The sequence below is a fragment of the Triticum dicoccoides genome, chromosome 1A, assembly GCF_002162155.2.
Source record: "Triticum dicoccoides isolate Atlit2015 ecotype Zavitan chromosome 1A, WEW_v2.0, whole genome shotgun sequence".
NCBI lineage: Eukaryota > Viridiplantae > Streptophyta > Magnoliopsida > Poales > Poaceae > Triticum > Triticum dicoccoides.
Genome location: NC_041380.1, coordinates 460,569,764 through 460,586,814, shown reverse-complemented (window position 1 = coordinate 460,586,814; position 17,051 = coordinate 460,569,764). Strand labels below are relative to the sequence as shown.

General features: G+C 44.9%; 1 protein-coding gene across 1 annotated transcript; it reads left to right on the top strand.

Annotated features, from left to right (window-relative positions):
- Positions 1-703: 703 nt before the first annotated feature.
- On the top strand, positions 704-7,855 carry LOC119278927 (LEC14B protein-like). The gene is made up of 10 exons (XM_037560306.1): positions 704-873; positions 1,834-2,275; positions 2,385-2,504; positions 3,066-3,143; positions 3,456-3,632; positions 4,850-4,927; positions 5,889-6,061; positions 6,167-6,322; positions 6,421-6,481; positions 7,319-7,855. Exons 2-10 carry the CDS (start codon positions 1,907-1,909, stop codon positions 7,481-7,483), a joined length of 1,377 nt encoding a protein of 458 aa, XP_037416203.1. The 5' UTR covers positions 704-873; positions 1,834-1,906; the 3' UTR covers positions 7,484-7,855.
- The last annotated feature ends 9,196 nt before the right edge of the window (positions 7,856-17,051 follow it).

Genomic DNA, 17,051 nt, shown 5'->3' with positions numbered 1-17,051 from the left:
AACGCGTTTTCCTTCCGCGAGAGGCGCGGCCGTGCATCTCGGAAACGAAAAATAGTGTTTTGTTTTTTTGCCTTCCACTAGAGGCACGGGTTTACTTCTGGAGGAGGCACATTTTTTTGTTTTCGTGAGAGGCATAGTCATACCTTTTTCGGAAAGGAAAAAAAAAGATGCTTCCGGTTTGGTTTTTCGTCCTGTTTTTTGCGCGAAAAAAGTTCATTAAAATCGATTAGCTTGGATCTAGTTTTGAAAATCTTAACGCGGAAAATTCAATAATGAAAACAGTTCAAGATTTAAACGCATGTTTAAGAGAAAACATTTTAAATAAGATCTATGAAAAAAAAGAAAAACCTCTGCATTGCAACAAGTCGCGCATATAATGTGCGTCATTTGTTGCAGCCTGAAAAGGTAGGAGTGACCTTTACAAAGAGTCCTAGTGATTTCGCCAAGCTCCCAGTGCTAAATAGGGAACGCCTCATTTTTTTAGGCAAAATAGGAAACGCCTCAAACTGGACATGGAGCAACCAGAGATGAGCCGTGCCCCAATGCGACCCACGGGCCAGCAACGCAGCCCCGGTCGTACGGTCACCGATCGGCCCGTTCCTGAAGGCTGGAATGGGTCGGCGGTTGGCAAGCGGTGGTTGTCAGCCAAAAAAAAAGGGTCAGCTAGTGGGACCCGCTCCAAGAAAACGGGTGGCAAAAAATCTGCTCGCTGCCAAGCACGACGGAGGAGGAGAAGAGCAGGCCCCAACTCCCAAGCGGTGGCCAGTGAGCAACGACCGTGAGCTAGCTCGATTCCGCTCCGCTCCGGTTCGATTCGATTCCTTCCGCGGCATCCTCCTCCCGGCCAAACCAGCCCCTCTCCGTCCCTGCTCGGTTAGCCCCGTCCATCCAGTTCCTCCGTCGTTTCTGTCCGGGTGATTGGGCTTAGGAATTAGGAGATGTGGTTGCGCTGCGGGAGAAGCGCGCGACGAGGATCGGCAGTAGATCAACAGCCACCGCTCCTGCTATATATGCTAAGCCGGCGCCAGTGTTTGCGCGATGTTGCCGGCTTAGTCCTCGCTGATTTTGTGCTGAAGAGTATATGTTGAAGTTTGCTGATTTTGCACTATCGAAATTGGTAGGAGTAGCTCAGAGCTGCCTGAAACAAGGGAAATACCATGGATGCAAGATTCATTGTTTGTTCTTGCTCACTATGTGATCATAGCTTTTACCAAGCAGAGAACATGTACGTGCGGAATAAGTTATGTGATAAGACTCATGGTATCACGCTCAGTTGCTTTGGCTACAACTTCTAGCTCTGAATACCTCCTTCATAGGACATTGCTAAAATGATCCTTCCAAGCTGCGTAATGCTAAGCTGAGCTGTTGGTAAACTTAGTTAGATCTGTTTGACAATTAAGTACCTCCTTTCTTAAAAAGGGAACAATTAAACTTTTTTTTGCGTGAAAAAAGAGCTTTACTTATGTAGGAATAGTTGTACAATCGCTTGCCATCAAGCTAATCAGAGTATTTGGAGGCTCCTGCAACCACAAGTCGGTTCAGAGTTCCACTCTCGACATATAAGCCAAACGATCTGCAGTCCTATTCTGTAAACGACCAATATGTACACATAAAAGCTCTCTCTCCTTCGTCACCTCCTTTATCTCACTCACCAGATGGCCTATTCTTTGGGTTGGGTTGTTATTTTCAATTACTCGTAGCACATTCCATAATCATGGGTAAACATATCTTTCTCTTGTCAAGCATATATAACTCTTATGCAGCGTATGCTTTACCTACTTGCTCACTCACATCTTTTTTGTTTTCATTTTTTGGAACTTCTTCGGTCTCCAGAAGCAAGCTTTGGAGTCTACGTATCGATGAGCATTTGAAAGGAGAATTGACATACATATAGCAGTTGAAAAGGATGGGTTATGGCATGAGTAGGCTACAGGGATCCAGTGAGCCTGAAGGGCAGAATAGTGATGGATCTAGTTCAGTCGAAGTGAATAATGATTTCTCAAAATTACATAATGATATTTTCCATATGACTCGACTAAGATCAGGACCTAGTGAAAGCATCCGCAAGTCCATGGATAGAGTCTCAGTAACTAGGTTGTTACGTGGAAGGGAAGTTAATTCTTCAGGAAATGGAAAGTTCTCTCCGGTTGATCGTGCATTCGTTCTTGGTCATTATCTTCCAGTGGATGGTCCTGAGACGGTGGATACGATGGATTCACGAGCTTATGTTTCACAGTTTTCTGCCGATGGTTCTCTTTTTGTTGCTGGTTTTCAGGTATGCTATGCTCTAATGCAATAGTAAACGTTTTACTAAGCTCTAGTAAGCACATGTACAATTTCCTGAATTTTCGGTTTCCTAATCATCCTTTTGTTTTCATTATCAGGGAAGCCACATAAGAATATATGATGTCGATAAAGGTTGGGAAATACACAAGGACATTCATGCTAGAAGTTTGAGATGGACAATTAGTGATGCAGCGTTATCACCTGATCAAAGGTTCCTCGTAAGTTAACTAAAACTTAACTAGTAAGATCTTTGTCTTCTCTTTCGGTTCATCTTAATTTCCCCCTAACTCTGTATGCATGGGCTCAGTTTTGGAAATGTGTAGTTCTCTGGTACAACTTTTATCGATTCATGCAGTCAATCTCTTTCATTATTCTTATTGAGAGGAAATGCATGCATGACATGCAATTGCCTTGAACCGAAGAGGATGAACTGAACTTTGTAAGGTATCTGATTTGGGGAACAAGGCTAGTGGGGGTGTGCTTTTAGTACTTACTGTACTAGTAGTGGAAACATTGTGAGGGTTGGGAAACAGCACTTGATGTTTCATCTGAGCTATTGTCAATACATTGATAAGATAACTCCGGTAGCTTTAGTTTGAATCTGATCTTTCTGGTTACCAGTGCTAAATTGGAACATATTGGAAAAACGGATGCTAGTTCTTTCTATCTGTATATTATTATTGTGTAGCCTAACTTCGTCGGTTACCTGTTCCCTTTATCTTCCCTTTTTGCATGCAAAGTTGGATTTGTGAACTTTCTTATGACGTATCAATCTGCAGGTCTACTCTAGTCTGGCACCCATTATCCATATTGTCAATGTTGGCACTGCTTCAAAAGAATCATATGCTAATGTCACTGTGAGTTCTCATCAAGATTTGCCCTTCTGCAGGAAAAATGGCATTTTTTCTCTGTTGAGATAGTGCCACCCTTATCCTATTTTATGGTTATAATTTTTTGATATCTTCAGTACTATGGAAATATACTGCTTTATGACTTCAGGCATTTTAAGTTTACTTTGTGATTCAACAGGTCCACAGCTGATTTAATATTTACTTAATCGTCCTGTAGCACATCCACATGCATTTGATTGTTCTCTGCACAAAGATGCTTGATATGCACTTCAAATACTTTTCTGTTAAACTATTAATGCCGCTTACATCTTTCTGCAGGACATCCATGATGGATTAGATTTTTCAGAGCATGAAGATGTTAGATATTCATTTGGACTCTTTTCTGTTAAATTTTCCACTGATGGACGGGAGCTTGTTGCTGGCAGTAATGATGATTCAATATATGTCTATGACCTTCAGGCAAACAAAGTGACATTGCGTTTGCCTGCCCATACAGTATGACATTATTTTTTCTCTTGGGTTGTATCTTCTTAAATATTTGCCTGATCACATTTTTTGGGTTTCTTATCTCACTGGAAGTGATTAATAGTCCAATGATCTTAAGTTGGTTGTGCTATCTTACCAGCCAAGTAACTTCATCCATACTTGTCCAGATATGATCTATCTGTCCGTTCTTTTTTATTTCCCACGAAGTGGGCATGGGTGACAACTGAGGTAGTTATACCCTGATAATTGATCTAAACTCTAAAGAAAAATTTATGCTGAATCTGAAGATGGATAATGGTATTAGTAAAAAATATTTGGTGGGCAGAAGGTGTGGAAACTATCATTTGGTTGATTTCTTAGGTGTAAGTGGCACTCCTTGTCGGGGCTGCAAAATTTGCCAGCCATCGGCGGACATTAATTTAATCTCTGACCTTTTTATATGGGTCCGCCATGGTCTGCCCAATTTTCGACAAGACATGTCGCTGCACCTAACCAAGCATACTATGTACCTTTGATGTGTCTCTGACGATATTTTGTTACCATTTTTTTATTAAAGAGGTTTTACCTACCAACTTTAAAGAACGTACAACTAAACCATTGGCATTGCTCTTTTAAATGCAACACCCGTGTGCTCACAAATTTTGTTCTAGAAACTATGCTGTGATGCTGATGCCAAACTGACTTGGTTAAGTCAACTGATTGATTTTTTTTTTACTATGATTCATGTATAAAAAGCTAGGAAGTTCTCTCCTCCAGTCGGGAATTTATCCATATTGGATTTTTAATAATGACTTGATAAATTTATTTATTTATTTTTGCAATCCAGTGGCAACAGTATATATTTTGGAAGTATCATGTTGGGTTATCAGGAGCAGATGAAAATTTGCAGCCTTAACATCTTGCTCTACTGTTTGTTGGGCAAAGTCATACTCTGTTTTGCTCTTTGTTCTGAAAAACAAACTCTCCTAATACTTGTTCGAAAAATAAACTAGGCATGTATAGGATATTTTAGCTAGCCTGAAAACTTAATATTACCTCTGTTTCTAAAGATAAGACGTTTTGGCAGTTTAGATTGAACAGTTTGAGATGCATATAGATTGTCATAGCAGCAATGCAATTGAATCCTTGCTTATTTCCTTGGATTGTTTGCATCTCAGAAATCTTTGTGTAATAAATATTTGATATGTTAGTTGATAGTATAATTGATTTTCTTTTTTACATTTCAGTCTGATGTCAACACAGTAGCATTTGCTGATGAATCTGGTAACCTACTTTATTCTGGAAGCGATGATAACTTGTGCAAGGTAGCATACTGTTATAAATTATTTTTACGTGATTTCTTTTTCCTGGCAACATTATGTAATTTCTTCTGTATTAACGTATTTGACTGAATTGCTATTCTCATATTTCCTGATCGTATCTGAACATATAAAGTGTGAAGGCATTTTATGTTGCACCCTCCATATTGCTGAATGACTGAACGTGCTTGGATATTTTTGTTTCCAGTAGAGTAGCAGATCACTTGTCATGATTTCTAAAAATATAAAGAAATAAAAGATTGCATGCCATGAAGCTAATGATGTGCCAGCTAATATTCCTTAGCATTTTTTTCATGGCCTTTTTTTATACCTGTAAATATGCTTTGACTAGTGCATAAATAAAATGAGATGGTTCGACAGAACATGTTGGACGTCATTATCCTAACTTATATTTTTTGTTACTCTACTCCAGTATCATTACCTACCTACAAACCATTTTTCACAGTACCGCTGTCCTGATTCTTAATTCTCAAATAAAGAAGTAATCAAATTGAATTCTTGCTAGTTCTGATGTTGCAATAGCATTAGTTAAGCATTCAATTTTTCTTATCTTTCTGGGAATTTTGTTTATATTTCTTAGGGGATTGCCGGTATCGCACCGATACAATCCTGTTATTGAGCTGCCAAACGTGTAGTTTAAAAAATGGTTGCACCATTCTTTTTGTTACCTTGAGTACCGGAGAAGCAGGTACCTAGTAAATCATCAATTAGAGATTACTACATGCCTTTTACCCTAGGCATCATATATGTTTATATTTTAATAGTGGACAACCGGACAAGCACCTATAATTCATTTGTCAAGAATTCCTATGTGGTTTTGAATTAGGTGACAACCTTTGTGTTAGCTAAGTTTGAGGTTTCCTCTGGAACACGAATAAAAAATTATTCTTAACTTTTTTTCATTTTAGAAACTTTGTGGCATGTGATCCTGGTAGCCTGTCTTCAGGTCTGGGACAGACGTTGTTTGTCCACAGGGGAAGCGGCTGGGGTTTTGACTGGACATCTGCATGGCATTACTCATATTGACAGCCGTGGAGATGGTAGATGTTTCATATCAAATGGAAAAGATCAAGCTATTAAGATGTGGGACATCCGGAAGATGACATCCAATGCTGATGGGTATGTCTTAAGCAACAGGCAGTCTGCTTAATCCACTTTTTTGTTGCTCGGATTTGGACATATTGGCTTACTGCAGAGCTATACTGATCTTATTGTTTGATACAGTTCCGAAAACAGAGTCCCTGCCTGGGACTACAGATATTCAAGATATCCACAACAGTACAAGCAACAAAAGCATCCACATGACCAGTCAGTAGCTACATACCGGGGCCATTCAGTTCTCCGTACATTAATTCGCTGCTATTTTTCTCCCACATATAGGTACATACTGTGACTGCTCAGGAACTTGGCATTATTTTTTTTTCAGATTATATGTAGTGGATATGTGCTGATAGGCTAATACCCTCTGCTTCGTACAGCACAGGACAGAAGTACATATATACAGGATCTTATGATGCTAGTGTCTGCATCTATGATGTGGTATGTCTCTATTCAACATGCCAGCCCATTCGAGTTCTTTTGTTCTTGTTGTACTACTACTACTACTACTACTACTACTATCTGCATCCTTTTACTTGCCATTTTGCACATCAACACGTCTCCTGTATATACTTTCTTCTCTAAATATATGTTACAATTTCCGTAAACATAATGACGTGAAAGTACTCTTGTTGAGAAATTTAGGATGATTTCATGTGACAATTCTGGACGCTTTTATGTCCATTTTCTTAATCAAAATTTTAGAAGGTTGATTGCACACATTCTGCAGCTGTAAAAAGTGATGGAGAAGATACTTGAAGTACCATTTATTGCACAGTCTACGGCTTTAGAAAGTGTTGGAGAACATACTTGAAGTACAATTCCTTGGATGCATTTCCTTTTACTTGTTCTCTTCCCTGTTCGAACAGAGTTCCACTTTTTCATGTTAATCCAGTGGCAATTTTTTATTGTTCTACAACCAGAGTACCATATGACAACATTACTACGTGACTGCGTGTATGGATCTCATACATAGACGCACGGTGTAGACATGCCTCTTGAATTAGAAATGTGACACTTCACACCTAGGTACTCCCTCCGTATCAAAATATAAGACATTTGTTGAAACTATTATAGTGTCAAAAAACGTCTTACATTTTGATACGGAGGGAGTAGCTTTTAGTCACTCTTGGATAACATAGATCTTTCAGTGAGGTGCCTTCGCCGTGCGACCATACATGAATAGTCACAACCAAATTGAACTACTAGTTCGTTTTACTTTTCATGATTTGCAAAGGCTCTTCCAACATATTTTATTATCCTTGTTCCCATGTTCAGGTAAGTGGGTCGCAAGTTGCCAAACTGCAAGGACATCATCATTTGGCAGTTCGAGACTGCAGCTGGCATCCGTCCGATCCAATGCTTGTCAGTTCATCATGGGACGGCCAGGTCGCGAGATGGTCCAGGACTCGCTCCGAGCAAGATACTTGTGAATCCGGCTAAATCGAGTGTGCAGATACTTCGCGTGTCCTGTAATCTTCCGATATCATGTGCAATCTTGGGTCACAAGGGATACTCGACACAGTTTGACGAAACAATAGAAAATGAAAAGGAACTCTAGCTGTGATGTACATATAAAATGGATGCCAAGCCAAGTGCATATGTAGTAGTATTTCATTACACCTTCGGAGAAGGTAACGAAACAGCCTATCCTTAGATGGTGCATACGTGTATACGTCCTTTGTTTATGTGATTACTGGGTTGTTTTTGCTCTTCCGCTGAGCAGTTGCAGTTCATCCTTTCAGAAGCAGAACTGTTTGTACTTCGTGAGAGAAATTTGTTATAGAAAAAGCACTGTATATTTGTACCTATGTATACTACCTGTACTTTGCAAGAAATTTCTCGCGGCTAGAGGTAGTCGTGGTTTCATATTTTCCTTATCTTTCAGTATATTATAAGTTGTTCATCGCGGAGGTGGACGCTTGAACAAAGCAATCCGGAAGGAAAAACTTTTCCGGTGACATTGTATACGCGCAACATGTTCTGCGTATTTGTGACTATGTTGTTTCTGTGCTCTCGTTTGACATTTGTGCTTCATCCTTTTAACAGCAGAACTGTTTGAAGCAGAAATATGATGCACAAAAAGTTTGGCAGGTGTTTCCCGCCTTACTGCATGTGACTGTAGTTCTGTGGATGTTTATAATAAGTTACTGTATATTCAGGCGTTCATGATGAGTAACTTGCTATATTATGAGTGGTTTATATAGTCGATGTGAATTTATCTTATGGGCTTATGTGACTATAGTTGAGTGCGTAAGAGGATATCTGCTGGGTTGCACATTTTAGAAGAATTGATATATCATGTGCAATCTAAACTAACGGGCTCTGTTGCGCAGGATTTCCGATGATATGATAGCTACAAACACAAGACTGAAGTGTCATACGTTCTGAATCCTATGGGATCATAGTTTCATCATCAAAACCAGTTAACCAGGTGATGTTTTCTCCAATGTATGATCATATAAAGCAGATGACATGTAAACTCGTAATGGATAAGAGCCTCTTTGATCCGCAGAACTAAAATATAAAAGTATACGTGGACGTTTGACTTTCGTGATTGACCTTTTTTTTATTCAATAGAGTTGTACACCTTTTCTCCTTTGCTCGTTCTATTTGGACTAAAGCTCAGTCCATTTAATTCAGATACATGCATGCATAGTGCCAGGGAAATAAAATACTCTCTCTATAAATTAATATAATACATTTTAGAACATTAGATAGTTTACAGAGGGAGTAGTATTTTCTGTTGTTGGCCTAACAGTTAGTATCCTGTTTAGAATCAGGTTTACTATTTCTGGTTGATTGAGAGGTAAGTATAGCTTAATCGATGCTATAGTCGTGAAATCTTATGCACAGAGATTCGTGAGGACATTTTTTCTAAGTTTTTGGTAGTTGTTGTCTTTTCTCTGTTTCACGGCGGGTTATAGACTTTTTTTGGAGGGTTATAGATGTTTTGGCCCAAGAATTTTGTGCTCCAACCCATTAAATATCGGAGTAGTTTGTTCTTTTAGTTTTTGGTAGTCTTTTTAACAATAATCCTACATCTACATAAAAGCTACTTAAGCCTACGTAATCTTCCTAACTACTTTTCTTCTCCCCCCTGATTTTCAAGGGGATGGGCCCTTCCATCCCCATCGAACAAATCCCTTGTTTCCACGTCCTCTTTTACGTAAAAACCATATGTTAGTTTACGTGGTGTAGCATTACTCTCTTTTTAATCACTAGTTAAAGGGTATCATTAGCAAAGGTCATTCTCACCTTCTCTGATGGTGACAAGTAGTGGACTGTATATGCGTCACTTGTTGCGAAGTTTATACGTTTCTTTATCAAGTATGGGAGCACGTGTGGGTTGTTTGTGCTTTTACTATTTATTATTTTTTTAAAATTTATTTATCTCTTGAACTGTATGTCCGAATCACAAAACGTTTTTGTTGTTATGTTTCTCCTGTCGAGATCTTCAAAGCTGAATCTCATGTTAATAGGTATCGACGAACGTTTTTGAGCGAATGTGTGCTTCAGCTAGTACTAACCCATGCTTCCAACTTGAACTATCTCGTGTTCCCATCCAGCAGTAACTTGTGCTTCCCAACTTATGCTCCCACATGGCATGTCTTATGTCGTGGACCAAGCCCTATCAGTTTATACTTCACGAACTCAACCGCTCCCATGCTCACCATCGCCACCACCGTCAACACGGCCGCCACCATCAGCATCACGGCCGACCTCCGATTGGGCCAAAGTCTTACCGTTACTGAGTAACCAATATTTCCTTGTCGTGGCATCCATTGAGCTCGGGTCCATGAACATGATAGCATGCTATTCGGCCCTCTTCTCTTTTGCAAGCCTCTCTTGCTCAAGTGGAATTATACACTCCTCCACATCCATATTCCTTGCTTGAGCCGCCATCTTTGCTATCTACTTCTCATCCTCCATGAACTTGAGTTCATTCCACCTCGCCGCCTTCTCTTCTGTTTGTTCGGCCACCAAGGATTTCTTGCTCTCGGCCATAGCACGAAGCTCCTATTTGTAAATGTCGTGTCGGTGCCACCATGCTTCTTCCTCTCTTTTGCAATTTTGGCACCATTCGTCCTAGTGTGAAGATTTTCTTACTCCAGCCGTCTGCATCAATGGAAATGCTAATTCTTGCCCTCTTCGGTGTGGTTTTTGAAGGAAATATGCCCTAGAGGCAATAATAAAGTTATTATTTATTTCCTTATATCATGATAAATGTTTATTATTCATGCTAGAATTGTATTAACCAGAAACATAATACATGTGTGAATACATAGACAAACAAAGTGTCACTAGTATGCCTCTACTTGACTAGCTCGTTGATCAAAGATGGTTATGTTTCCTAGCCATAGACATGAGTTGTCATTTGATTAACGGGATCACATCATTAGGAGAATGATGTGATTGACTTGACCCATTCCGTTAGCTTAGCACTTGATCGTTTAGTTTGTTGCTATTGCTTTCTTCATAACTTATACATGTTCCTATGACTATGAGATTATGCAACTCCCGTTTACCAGAGGAACACTTTGTGTGCTACCAAACGTCACAACGTAACCGGGTGATTATAAAGGTGCTCTACAGGTGTCTCCAAAGGTACTTGTTGGGTTGGCGTATTTCGAGATTAGGATTTGTCACCCCGATTGTCGGAGAGGTATCTCTGGGCCTTCTCGGTAATGCACATCACTTAAGCCTTGCAAGCATTGCAACTAATGAGTTAGTTGCGGAATGATGTATTACGGAACGAGTAAAGAGACTTGCCGGTAACGAGATTGAACTAGGTATTGGAATACCAACGATCGAATCTCGGGCAAGTAACATACCGATGACAAAGGGAACAACGTATGTTGTTATGCGGTCTGACCGATAAAGATCTTCGTAGAATATGTAGGAGCCAATATGAGCATCCAGGTTCCGCTATTGGTTATTGACCGGAGACGTGTCTCGGTCATGTCTACATAGTTCTCGAACCCGTAGGGTCCGCACGCTTAAAGTTCAGTGACGATCGTAATTATGGTTTTTGTGTTTTGATGTACCGAAGGTTGTTCGGAGTCCCGGATGTGATCACGGACATGACGAGGAGTCTCGAAATGGTCGAGACATAAAGATTGATATATTGGAAGCCTATATTTGGATATCAGAATCATTCCGGGTGAAATCGGGATTTTACCGGAGTACCGGGGGGTTACCGGACCCCCCCCCCCGGGGGGTTAATGGGCCTACATGGGCCCTAAGGGAGAAGAGGAGGGCCGGCCAGGGCAGGCCGCGCACCCCCTCCCCCTAGTCCAAATAGGACAAGGAAGGGGGGGCGACACCCCCCTTTCCTCTTTTCCCCTTCCCCTTTCCTTCTCCAACAAGGCAAGAGGGGGGAGTCCTACTCCCGGTGGGAGTAGGACTCCTCCAGGCACACCCCTAGGGGCCGGCCGCACCTCCCCCTCCCTCCTTTATATACGGGGGCATGGGGGCACCCCATGACACACAAGTTGATCTTCGTGATCGTTCCTTAGCCGTGTGCAGTGCCCCCTTCCACCATATTCCACCTCGGTCATATCGTAGCAGTGCTTAGGCGAAGCCCTGCGTCGGTAGAACATCATCACGCCGTTGTGCTGACGAAACTCTCCCTCAACACTCGGCTGGATCGGAGCTCGAGGGACGTCACCGAGTTGAACGTGTGCAGAACTCGGAGGCGCCGTACGTTCGGTACTTGGATCAGTCGGATCGGGAAAACGTACGACTACTTCCTCTACGTTGTGTCAACGCTTCCATTGCCGGTCTACGAGGGTACGTAGACAACACTCTCCCCTCTCGTTGCTATGCATCACCATGATCTTGCGTCTGCGTAGGAATTTTTTTGAAATTACTACGTTCCCCCAACAGTGGCATCCGAGCCAGGTTTTATGCGTTGATGTTATATGCACGAGTAGAACACAAGTGAGTTGTGGGCGATATAAGTCATACTGCTTACCAGCATGTCATACTTTGGTTCGGCGGTATTGTTGGATGAAGCGGCCCGGACCGACATTACGTGTATGCTTATGCGAGACTGGTTCTACCGACGTGCTTTGCACACAGGTGGCTGGCGGGTGTCAGTTTCTCCAGCTTTAGTTGAATCGAGAGTGGCTACGCCCGGTCCTTGCGAAGGTTAAAACAACACCAACTTGACAAACTATCGTTGTGGTTTTGATGCGTAGGTAAGAAGGGTTCTTGCTAAGCCCGTAGCAGCCACGTAAAACTTGCAACAACAAAGTAGAGGACGTCTAACTTGTTTTTGCAGGGCATGTTGTGATGTGATATGGTCAAGACATGATGCTAAATTTTATTGTATGAGATGATCATGTTTTGTAACCAAGTTATCGACAACTGGCAGGAGCCATATGGTTGTCGCTTTATTGTATGCAATGCAATCGCGCTGTAATGCTTTACTTTATCACTAAGCGGTAGCGATAGTCGTGGAAGCATAAGATTGGCGAGACGACAACGATGCTATGATGGAGATCAAGATGTCGCGCCGGTGACGATGGTGATCATGACGGTACTTCGGAGATGGAGATCACAAGTACAAGATGATGATGGCCATATCATATCACTTATATTGATTGCATGTGATGTTTATCTTTTATGCATCTTATCTTGCTTTGATTGACGGTAGCATTATAAGATGATCTCTCACTAAATTTCAAGATAAAAGTGTTCTCCCTGAGTATGCACCGTTGCCAAAGTTCGTCGTGCCCAGACACCATGTGATGATCAGGTGTGATAAGCTCTACGTCCATCTACAACGGGTGCAAGCCAGTTTTGCACATGCAGAATACTCAGGTTAAACTTGACGAGCCTAGCATATGCAGATATGGCCTCGGAACACTGAGACCGAAAGGTCGAGCGTGAATCATATAGTAGATATGATCAACATATTGATGTTCACCATTGAAAGCTACTCCATTTCACGTGATGATCGGTTATGGTTTAGTTGATTTGGATCACGTGATCACTTAGAAGATTAGAGGGATGTCTTTCTAAGTGGGAGTTCTTAAGTAATATGATTAATTGAACTTAAATTTATCATGAACTTAGTACCTGATAGTATCTTGCTTGTCTATGTTTGATTGTAGATAGATGGCCCGTGCTGTTGTTCCGTTGAATTTTAATGCGTTCCTTGAGAAAGCAAAGTTGAAAGATGATGGTAGCAATTACACGGACTGGGTCCGTAACTTGAGGATTATCCTCATTGCTGCACATAAGAATTACGTCCTGGAAGCACCGCTGGGTGCTAGGCCTGCTGCTGGAGCAACACCAGATATTATGAACGTCTGGCAGAGCAAAGCTGATGACTACTCGATAGTTTAGTGTGCCATGCTTTACGACTTAGAATCGGGACTTCAACGACGTTTTGAACGTCATGGAGCATATGAGATGTTCCAGGAGTTGAAGTTAATATTTCAAGCAAATGCCCGGATTGAGAGATATGAAGTCTCCAATAAGTTCTATAGCTGCAAGATGGAGGAGAATAGTTCTATCAGTGAACATATACTCAAAATGTCTGGGTATCATAATCACTTGACTCAACTGGGAGTTAATCTTCCTGTTGATAGTGTCATTGACAGAGTTTTTCAATCACTGCCACCAAGCTACAAGAGCTTCGTGATGAACTATAACATGCAAGGGATGGATAAGACGATTCCCGAGCTCTTCACAATGCTAAAGGCTGCGGAGGTAGAAATCAAGAAGGAGCATCAAGTGTTGATGGTCAACAAGACCGCCAGTTTCAAGAAAAAGGGTGTCGGATTTCGGGTTCTGGTAGACCCTTGAGGTTCGAACACTGGGGTGCGCGCGGAGATCTCTCCCCTACCGATCTATGTTCGATCCTCTCGTGCGAACTAAGATGAAAATGATGAGCAACACAAGAGACACGAGGTTTATACTGGTTCGGGCCACCGTTGTGGTGTAATACCCTACTCCAGTGTGTGGTGTGGTGGATTGCCTCAGGGGCTGATGATGAATAGTACAAAGGAAGAACAGCCTCGCGAAAGGTGTTCTTGAGCTGGTGTGATGAACTGCTAGGGTGAGTTCCATCGCCTCTCTCTCTCTGCTAGGGTTCTACCAGATTTCTCTCTCTCTGTCTGCCCGTCTCCCTTGGGTGTCTAGATGTTTCTACTCTGTGGTGGCTAGCTCTATTTATAGAGGCCCTGGGCCTCTCCCCGAATAATTGAGCGGGAAGGGCGCCAACAATTGTCCATTTTGAAGGGGAACATCTACTACAAGTTATCCTGACCAAAGATGGTCTTCGGCTGCCAAAAGCACTGGTGATGACGCCCTCTTGGGCTCCACGGTGACCTCCGTCCCGCCGCTCTGCTGGTCTTGGTCTTGTTGCACCGGAATGGCAACCTTTGCCCGATGCCTTGGCCTGTGCTTGCTCCCTTTGCACCAAAGGAGAAACAAGGACACTGCACAGGCCGGCACCCGCCTGGTCTCGATCGTCATGGCTTGCGTCATGTGATCCTCGCGAGGTACCCCTGCCTTGATCTCTCCGCCTCCTCGCAAGCCTGCCTGATGAGGCTGCCTCTGAGGAAGCTTCTTGTCGTCCGCCCCGCGAGGCTTGGCCCCTCGCGAGGGTCTTGAGCTTGGGCTGATGAAGATGGGCCGCGCTGGGCCCCTTCCTGAGCCACGCCGCAAGCCGCAGGCAGGCAAGTCTGGGGACCCCCGTTCCCAGAACGCCTACAGTAGCCCCCGGGCCCAAGGCACGTGCGGGCTTGGCTTCGCAGAGAAGCGAAGAGGTAAGCGCGAAGCGCCGCGGGCCCTAACAGCCTGCAGCCTTGGGCGCCGCGTGGCGGTTGATTGGACATGGGCGTCTGCACTTCCCACAACGCCTCGGCAACTGTGCAACTTGATGAGTCCCTACATGCAGAGATATGGGTCATGATTACCTGAGGTCATGGTGCTCGACGATTGGCCTTCCCCGGTTATAAGTACGGGGCTGCATGAGCTCCGCCAGTTCACCCCTTTCCGTTACTCCTCCTCTTCGTCTTCCTCATCCTTGCTTCCTCTTGCACCAATGGCACCGATCCGCTGGTTTTCAGCTGAGGAGAAGGGAAAGGCCCCCAGAGAGGGTCCTGACCCCCTCCCGCCGAAGAAGCAGCCAATCCTTTGTCACCGGGACGAAGGCGCCTGGCAGGTGGTGTCGAGGCCGTGGTACGAGCGGCCGCCGCCTGGGTTTTCGCTGCCCTTGCACACCCGAGTCGTAGGCCCTAGGGGGGAGGGCGCCGAGCAACACCGACAGCGTCGCCGCCGATGCCGGCGAGTCACAGTGGTGCGCGTCGTTCCCCCTGGAGTCCACGCGGAGCGCTCCTCTCGCGAGCTTGTGCTCCACGCCGCCATGCCTCCAACTTCGTGGATCCACCTTCCTCCCTCCTTCGCCTTCGAGATGCCGCCGAGCGGGGCCCTGGAGCTCTGGCTGCAACACGCCGACTGTGGCACCCCTACAACCGGAGCGGAGGTCGCGGTCGTCGCTCCGGGCAAGGTCTTCATGACCCGGGGCTGGGGTGAGATTGCCCGTGTCTGTCGCGCGGACGGCGCCTTGGTGATCCATCTTGAATACGACGGTGCCTCCTTGATGTTCTTCAAGGTATTTGATGCAGAAGGACGCCGGCTAGAATGCTGCCCTAAGGGAAGCGGCAGTGGTGATGAACTGGCGGGGACCAGCCCCGCCCATTGGTCCTCCTGCAGCTCCTCAGGCAGCAACGGAGGGACTGAGGGCTTCAGCGGCTCCCCCGAACTCCTCGCGTCCCCGGAGACGAGCGACGACAGCTACGAGCCTCCGAGCTCGCGCCGTGCTCGGAGTGGGGCAGCTGCATCGGGCCGCCGACGCCACTGATCTGGATGGGATTGGCGCCGGCGCTGGGCAGCCCACTGTTGATGATGGCGTCGCCCGGGGAGATGCTAGCAAGTAGCATTCCTTAGGGTTAGCACCTTTTGTTCCCTGTGAGGAATTAAAGCAACACCCCACGAGGGTATGTAAGGCGTCTGCCGCGCTTTTTGTAAATATTATATTCTTAATATGAATTGGCGTGAGGTGTCCGTTCTGTCCCGGCTAAGCTCCCCCTTTCTATCCTCACGAGGACTTGGCGCTCTACGCTGACAGGTCCCAGTCCCCAGGCAAGCTTCAGCCGTCGCTGGTATGCCAGGTCGCGATGTCGTGGTCAAGGCCAGGAGGTGAGCGGCCCGAGGTCCGGTAAGAGCCCCCGAGTCACGATGCTTGGGAGGTCCCCTTTAGCGCTCAAGCAATCCTTGCTGGGCGAGAAAGGAAGGCAGCGTCGCTGTGACAGAGTTGCACTGGGCGGGGATTTAGCGCTGGGTTGGTCTAGCTCTTGTGAGGGCGCGACTTATCTTGTGCGTCTGATGTAGCTCCACGGAGAGGCGCCCAGCTCGAGAGGCGGTGGCCGAGGTATTGCTGGGTGAGGCCCTCGCGAGCTTCTTCCCGCTCCCCCGCACTTTCCTTAATGCTCTATGTCCTCAGGTCCCGGCCCTCGAGCGAGCTCAGCCGCCACTGGTATGACATGTCGCGATGCCGTGGGTCAAGGCCAGGGGGTGAGGGCTGGAGAGCCAGTAGGAGCCCATGAGTCGCGATGCTCAGGTATCCCCCTTTTAACGTGCAAGCGGTCCGTGCCGAAGAGAGGGAGAGAGAGCTCACGATGCCCCCAACATTGCTCCTGGAGTAGGTCCTGCACACCAATCATGAGGAGAAACAAGGCCTGTCGTTACGGTCGCCGGCCAACCTATGGTCACTCCGAGGGAGCGGTCAGGGTACTGAGGGCCTGGTGAGGTGGCGCCGTGCGGGGCTGCCGCGGCCAGAGCTCGACCACTCAGGTTTATCAACGCCGCAGGGACGAACCCGTGCACACGCGCCGTGCCAGAGCGAGCGGCTCTTCAAATAGGCGTCGATCGAGCAAGTGATTAGGTCAGGTATGTTAAGCACATAGGAGGAAATCCAATTTCAAGCAAGCGC

Coding starts and splice junctions, on each gene's coding strand:
- LOC119278927 (XM_037560306.1), top strand. CDS start 1,907: ATGGGTTATGGCATGAGTAGGCTACAGGGATCCAGTGAGCCTGAAGGG. Junction 3,144..3,455: donor AATCATATGCTAATGTCACT/GTGAGTTCTCAT, acceptor ATCTTTCTGCAG/GACATCCATGATGGATTAGA. Junction 4,928..5,888: donor GCGATGATAACTTGTGCAAG/GTAGCATACTGT, acceptor GCCTGTCTTCAG/GTCTGGGACAGACGTTGTTT.